The following is a 7714-nucleotide window of genomic DNA, read 5'->3' as shown; positions in this document are numbered from 1 at the left end:
TGTCCTCAGACACTTAACCAGCTATATGACCTTGGGCAAGTCCCTTAACCCTGTTTACCTGTTTTGTCATCTGTAAAATGAGCTGGAGAAGGAAATGGCAAACCACTCCAGTATCTTTGTCAAGAAAACCCCATATGGGGTCAACAAAGAGTTAGACAACAAGAGAAGATAAGCCTAGCCTTGAAATCCAGTAACTAGCCGTTTTACACAAAGAATGCATCATTGAAGGAACACAGGCCAGCAGCCCCAGCATTTATGCACACTGTGTTCTGTCCTGTCCTCTCCACTCTTCTGGCCTTTTATCCCTTTCTTCCTTATCCCTTTCTCTTTTGCTTTTCTCACTGTGATAGTCTGAATTCAAACTAATGTCTGTAGCAGGGAGGAAGAATAATGATTAAAACCATGAATTCGATCCTGAAACAACTATTTACTAGCTGTGTGAACCTGGGTAAGTCATTTAAATTTCCTGGGCTCTAGTTTCCTCAAACATAAATGAACTGAAATGGCCTGAACTCAGTGACTCATCGTAAATAGATTTAATTTAGTGACTTCCAGGGTTCCTTCTAGCTCTAAATCTGTGGTCCCATGATCCTAAGAACTAGAATAAAGCCCAGTTCTCACATAAATCTTTGATAGAACTTATACTGGAAAAGCTGAGCCTGAAATAGATGGGTTTTTTTTTTTTTTATCTGAAGTTTAGAGTAGCTTTGTAGAGAAGCAAGCAATCCCAGAAAGCTAATGGATTTTTTTTTGGCCACAACAATTGTGCATGAACTAAAAATGAGAGCATAAAGTGTGTGTGTGTGTGTACATGTGTGTATGTTTTAACTCCTTGAAAAAAGCTGTTTTTTTGATATGGCCAATGCAGGCATTTGTTTTCCTTAACTATGCATATTTATTACAAGGGTTTTGCTCTTTTGCATTTTGTTTTTAGTATTTTTTAGTGAGAGATGTTGGAAGGAGAAAAAAAAATAAAATTTCATTACTTGAAAAAAATTAAATAACTTCACATCCTCTCTTCTCAATCCCTTGCAATCTTATTTCTGACTTCACTCACGCTGATGAATGTCCTGTCCAAAGTCATCAGGAATCTCTTACTTGACAAATGCAAAGGTCTCTTCTCAGCCCTGATCCTTTTTCACTTCTCTGTAACATCTGACACTGTTGACTATCCTCTCTTCCTGGCTACTGCTTCTGTTACAGTAGATTGCGTAGGAAAGCATCAGGCTTGACAGAGGAAGACTCGGGTACAAATCAGACTTTAGACACTGACTAGCTGTATGACCTTGCACATGTCACTTAACATTTGATTGCCTCAAATTTCCTCAGTTTCCAGGGACTGTAGATCACATAGAGGAAGAATTATTGGTTCAGCAGAAGTGAGGGGGTTGGAGAGACTGGAAGATAAGATTTGTGGAGGTGGATAATGGTGAGAACTAAGGGTTAAGGGTTGCTTGGCTAGAGTAGCTTAAGGAATGTTGAGGAGGTTAATGAACAAGGAGGCCCATGACACAGTAACATGAATACCTAAGTCTCCAAGTATGAGGACAGAAGTTGGGGTGACGAGAAAAACAGCCTGGCACCCTATGCTGTCTTACAGCTATTAGAAGATCTTTGGGGGAAGGGAGTGCTTCACATTTGTATTTGGATCTCCAGCACTCAGCACAGTCTCTGACAAATAGTAAATACTTTATCAATCTCAGAAATGTTTCGATCATGGGCAGAAGAATGAATTTTATATTTGAATGTCAACAGCAATAGCACAATGAATGACATATAAGACACCCCATATTAATATGCTTGTTGTAATCCCAAGCCCAGAGAAGGGCAAACTAACAATCCTGTGTTCTATTTCCAAAGGTTGAAATGTTTTTTCTATTGCAGAGTGGTATACCTCACATTAACTGCTCAAACAGACTAGCCAACTCAGTAATTTCTATACAATCCATTTATTTGAAATGCCAACTATATGTAGGATAAAGTCAGTGTTACATGCTTTTCAGTAACAGTAGAAAAATAGAACCAGTGAAAACCTTTGTACAACTGTAATGGTACTCAAAAGAGAAATGTATTGTTTTACAATGCATCACACAGACTGGAATTCAAGTTTGGAGGTACCTAAATAAAAATACTATATATATATATATTTTTTTTTTAAAAAACACTATATACAATTGAAGCGTAAACAAGTTTTACAAAGTACTGGTTATGCAGGTTGTAGAAAACACTTGCATAGGACATGAAATCGGTTTAAGAAAATTTTCTGAGCCTTTAACATTGAAGGCACTTGACTTTATACCAGTAACAGCACAACACCAAGAAATGCAGTATTGTAGAAGATACCACCTCTCAGAAATATAGGTGGATAACTATATGCCAACTGTAGATTTACCTTCTTGATCTTTCAGGTGCCCCATATCCATGGGCAGGTTTTCCCACCACCTGCACATTTTAAAACAGATACATGGTCATGAACAGCCACACAAATGATGTTTCCCCATCATGTCTAATCTTTTAAAAAGAACCACATAAAGACAAGCAATTACTTTCAAGAGTTTTCAAGACAAATAGAATACTTATAAGTATTCTTTCTATAACAAGGGCCACAGCATCTTAATATTCAGACTATGGAACAAATGACAGGATTGTTTGGGGGGGGGAGAGGGAGAATGAGAGGAACAGACAAAAGGGAAAATCAATTAAAGGCTTGCCAATGCAATAATTACAAAATAACTTGTAATCTATGGGACAGAAAAGACAGACAGTCACAACTTCAGAAAAATGTTATTCTTAGGGCATTAACAAAATAAGAAAAATAGTTTTAAGCAGTGTATATTCTAACCATTTTCATAAGCTTATTTGTGATGAGGTTTTAAAATAATTAGTACACACAGTAAACCACGAAGAAGGGGAATTAGCACCCATCATGCTACTTTGATTAAAAATAATAAAAAAAGAAAACAAGTATTTCTCCCTTTGGATTCAGTATTAGATTGAAATCTTAGAATTCTTAAACCATCTCATAAGTGCTCCAAGAAACACAGATTTTTCTTCCTGCCACCCAAAACAGGCAAACTTAAAATTGCTTCTCTAATGAAATCGATTAAGTCTAATGAAGAATAGTTATTGAGGAAACTGAATTCTTTGCCTGTAGAGACTAAGGTATTAAGAGATTTATTCATCTAAGTTTGGGTAGATGGATACTGGTCTCCCCTCCCCCCCCATTACACTGTCTCCGGTTAATAGAAATACTGTGCCCACTCAACTTTAGTGAAAAACCTCTCCAATAAAAAAAAAGAAAATCCCATAAAATATCATCATAATAAGAAGTGAAAAAAAAAAACTCGGGGAAAGCTCATACTACATGAATCACAAGAGTTTGGCAAAGTTTCATACATAATTTCTACAAAAGGACTTAATTACAAAGAGCTCCTAGCAAAGCCCTTAATGTTTTAAGTGATAAATGAAGTGTTTCAAGAGTTTAGACCCAAGATTTACCTGGGGAAAGCTAATGGGCATAGTGTGAAGACGATATTATGCCAAGGGTTTAAAAATATTAAGTTCCACAAACAATTTTTATGCCACCATACATTGCCATTTCCCCCCTAATGATTGTTTAATAAAATCATAAAACTAAACTAAGATGGAAACAAACACTAACAGCACTTTCGGGAAGGTGGTATCTTTTCTTCTTCCACATCGACAGCAACACTAGTTGTCGACCCACTCTTTAACATGCCACGAGTACTGAAAATGGAGATTGTCTGAGCGGCCGATTGTCTTATGGAGATCTGCTATTTTTTGTGATTTGGTTATTTTTAAATGCTCTTGTATCATAAAATACCATTGTTTGTGGCCCTTAAGTATACACTTTTTCAAAAGCAACCTTTTGCAGTAATCCCATTTATCTTATCACAGCATACAAAGATTTAATAGATGTGTTCAAAAACCATTGGCACACAGCTATTCAATTTACTCTACAAATTACATACCATAAAATACAGCAAGATAACTGATAATTAATCTAATAAGACACATGCATCACAGACATAGTATCCTTCTGCATGTTATATCAGTCTATAGTACCATACACTAAAGCGGTTTTTCCCCATATGAATATTTTAGTCAGTTATTCAAACTAAGTCTTAGCTGAAAAATGTAGGTTTTATAAGTAAATCAAATTATGAGCAGTGGTCATTTTAAAATATTTTGGGTGATATGGAAGTGAATTTTATTAATTTTTAATTAAGACTGAATGTGCAGGTTTCAATAGTACCAGCCAAAATAATTCATAATCTGAATAGAGACAAAAGATTAAAAAAAAGCAGGGAAACAGAACTTTCATTTGTATTACCAGTACAACTCTGGTCTGATCCAGAGCAGCAACTTATAACTGCATCCAACTGATTAACGTTAATATATATGAATAAACACTAGAGAATAGACTGGAATCATTAACTCCTGTTTTTTGATTAAAGCCAGACTTGTTGTCGGGCCTCTAAAGATTATATCATCTACTATATGGTTTAGACCCTTAAGTAAGACAATGACTTGTTACAATTTTCTATCTAAAAAAAAAAAAAAGCCTTTCAGGCAACGAGTAGGTCTGTCTTATAAGTAAGTTAGTGTTTACCCTTGGACCTCTCAACTGAAATATACAACATGACCTAAATCAAAATTTAGTAAGAGCAGTCAACCAGACAGCAAAACAACTTGGCAGCGTTTTTATCTGGGTTTAGTATAAGCACATGTTCCCGTCTTTGTGACTATCTATTGTTAGCATTAAAAAATGTCAAGAGATATTCCTGAGTGTACATCCACAGGGTATAGTAGGAAAAAATCTGAAGGAAGAACTACAGTTAATCAGGAAAAAATCAGAGCTGTTGTCACCCAATAAAAATGTATGTACTTAAAAGTGCATGTAAGTCATTTACATGATAGCTTTGTAAAGGCCCCCTAGCCCTGCATAGTTTAAGAGTGAGTGTCAATGAGTGGATTCATATGTATAACATATTAATATATGATGGAATATTCAGGAAGCCTCTTTTATTTATCCAAGTACTACTGGTTGGATATATATGTGTATGAAATATAAAACTGACAAAATAATGTTGAAGAATTGATTTAGAAAAAAAAAAAACCTAAAACACCAGTATATTTACATGAAAGGTTGGGGGAAAAAACAGTCCTTAGCTCATGTACTGCTCTTCCCAGGGAGAGGATCTTAAAATATCCTATGTGCTGCAATAGTTTGGTAAATATCCAAACCAGCATCCCTAGAGGAGTTCAAGTAGGACATGTATAGTGTGTAACTTTTTTTCTTTTTTTGGTGATTTAAAGCATTATGCAACACACAACTTCCTTCACATGACATCAAAATTCATTAGACATACATTAGAAACATTTAAAAGTATACATATGCTTACAAACATCAAATGACATCCTTAAGACTGAAGCCCTTTTATTTGTTCCCCAATAGGCAGCAAGACCACTGAAGGCAAAATAAGCAGTCATCTCACCCCTCTCAGCTGAAGAATTTGCTCTCAGAATCAGAAATCTAGTTAGCAGAGTCTCATGTTAATCTGAACATTTTCAATGTTTCAAGATTAGAAGGACTTTGATTTGATTAAGACCCTATTTAGTGAAATTCTCATTGTTTACTTGAATTTACAGCAATTCTAACTTAAGAGTTCACATTGTAAATACATTAATAGTTTTAGACTGGGCAAGGAAAGCTTTTTTCTTCAGCATTCATCACTAAATCAGAAAACTTCAGGATCCTGGACTAGCCAGACATACTAGCTCCCACGACTTATTTAAAAAGGATGACAACAGATTCTTTTAGCAGAGACTGACCAGGCAGATTTCTGAACTAAAACTAGTACTAAAAAGAGAGGAGCATTTTGATGTGCTGTTCTTTGGAATTCCTATAATTAAAAAAAAATAAACACATTATAACTATTCCATAAGAAAATACATTTCAGTGTGCAACCCATTGCACATGGAAATTGGTAGGTGAAAGTTAAAATGCAAAAAAATTATGAAAATACAGTCCTTTAAATGTGGCAATAAAATTTAACATGGTGATACAAAAATTAATATGGGTAAAATAAATGTACAGGTGCAAAAAACTAATTTGTTTTTTAAAAAAGTGCCAGCTTGGTTTCTCTTAAAAAGGCTTCCTCAACACAACTGCTCAAAACACAAAATAAAACCAGATGCAGCATTAAAAAAAAACAAACCCTCATAGCATGCTATGTCTAATCAACATTGTATATACAAAAACTTGAGCAAAATAAAGTGAAACTGAGTTATCTGCTGGCTTTAAGAAACTTGTCTGAAAGTTGTCCGGTTGTGTCATAAAATGGGATGCTCCACATCTCAGGCACAGACCATTTGGAGGTTACTTTTAGAGGGCAGACTTTTTGTATAAAAAATCTGGTTTGCTTGGAGACCTCCTTCCCCTGCTTACTGAGTCTTCCCTTTCCAACTCTGTATTTCTCTGGGCTCCGTGGTCCAAGGACTCACCATCTGCCAGTCTCCTCCTGGACCTCTCTTCTGGATTTTCAGAGCTACATGCAGAGAGTGAAGTTCTATTAGAAGTCAGCCCATACGTCAAATCAGTTTCCATTTTTGTTCGTCCCCTGACATGAGCTGGACCATTACTAGCATTTTCCTGGGCAGCTAATGCCAAATCCAACCGTTGGGGTGGTTGTTCTACAACATCAAGGTGTACTGGCTCATTCTTTTGTCTCTGTTGATGCCCATCTTGAGAAAGCATATATTCCCTCCTAGTTTCTTCTTGCTTTTTGGGGGATTTCTGGTTAGGTTGGTATGCTGACTTTAAGCCATTTGGTGATGCCTTATTGTGGCTATATAAATCTGGACCAAAATATACACCTTGTGGAGGTGAAGGGGTATGCCTGGTAGGAGCTGGAGTAGAAGGTCTGCAAGCAGCATTTGAGAAATCATAGAAATCTGGGTACTCTTGCTGATTTTCTCTAATATCCGTTTTTTGCTCTAATGTGTGTTTCTTTCGAGAAGTGTTCATGTGCCTCTGTTGGATACATGATATGTGTTGGGGAGGTCCTGGTCCTACCTCGGAAACTGGTTGGCTTAATTCTGTGTCAACAGCAAGTTCAGGCAGCCTCCTGTCCTTGAGAGATATTGTTGACACGCCCATGGCGATATCTGGCATCAGCTCATTGAGCATAGGCTGAGTACACTGTAGGAAAGAAGAAAAATCCAAAAGAAATTATTGTATTTAGGGGCAGCCAGGTAGCACAGCGAGTAAGAGCACCGGCTCCAGTGTCAAGGATGACCTGGAGATCAAATCCCGGGCTCAGACCCTCAGCACCACACCCAGAAATAACTGGCCGTGTAACCTTGAGCAAGTTACTTAACCCCGATTGCTTAAAAAAAAAAAAAAAAAAAGAAATTATCATATTAGACCTATCCTTAAAAGATAACTGTGCTAAATATTATGTGATGTCGGATAAGTAATTTAAGTTTTCTAAATTTCAATTTCTTTATCCATAAAACAGGAAGCTTGACTTACATCAAGGATTCTTAAAGTTTTTCCACTTGTGACCCATCTAAACACTGGTTTAGATGACGTTTAGGTTTTTTCCAACTATGAAATTCAATGATTTTATGTTCTACTAAGTTTATTCAATTTTATGACATTAATGTAAACATAGGATAATGATTTGTG

The 7714-nt window shown here is 36.2% G+C and overlaps 1 protein-coding gene across 4 annotated transcripts in view; it reads right to left on the bottom strand.

Annotated features, from left to right (window-relative positions):
- Nucleotides 1–1933: 1933 nt before the first annotated feature.
- Nucleotides 1934–7714, bottom strand: part of BTBD7 (BTB domain containing 7) — a 109019-nt gene continuing 103238 nt past the window's right edge. For 3 of the 4 annotated variants that reach the window (XM_069086024.1, XM_069086023.1, XM_069086025.1), the window contains one exon: nucleotides 1934–7225. In XM_069086024.1, coding sequence (XP_068942125.1) covers nucleotides 6410–7225 — 816 coding nt within the window. In that variant the 3' untranslated portion in view covers nucleotides 1934–6409. The remainder of the gene's footprint in view (nucleotides 7226–7714) is intronic. The other variant, XM_069086026.1, reaches the window with a different exon arrangement.

Source organism: Petaurus breviceps, unplaced genomic scaffold, assembly GCF_028583685.1.
Source record: "Petaurus breviceps papuanus isolate PSGF00001 unplaced genomic scaffold, PetGlider_PUasm1.0 177, whole genome shotgun sequence".
In the NCBI taxonomy this organism is placed as follows: Eukaryota; Metazoa; Chordata; class Mammalia; order Diprotodontia; family Petauridae; genus Petaurus; species Petaurus breviceps.
This window is presented reverse-complemented; position numbering and strand designations above follow the sequence as displayed.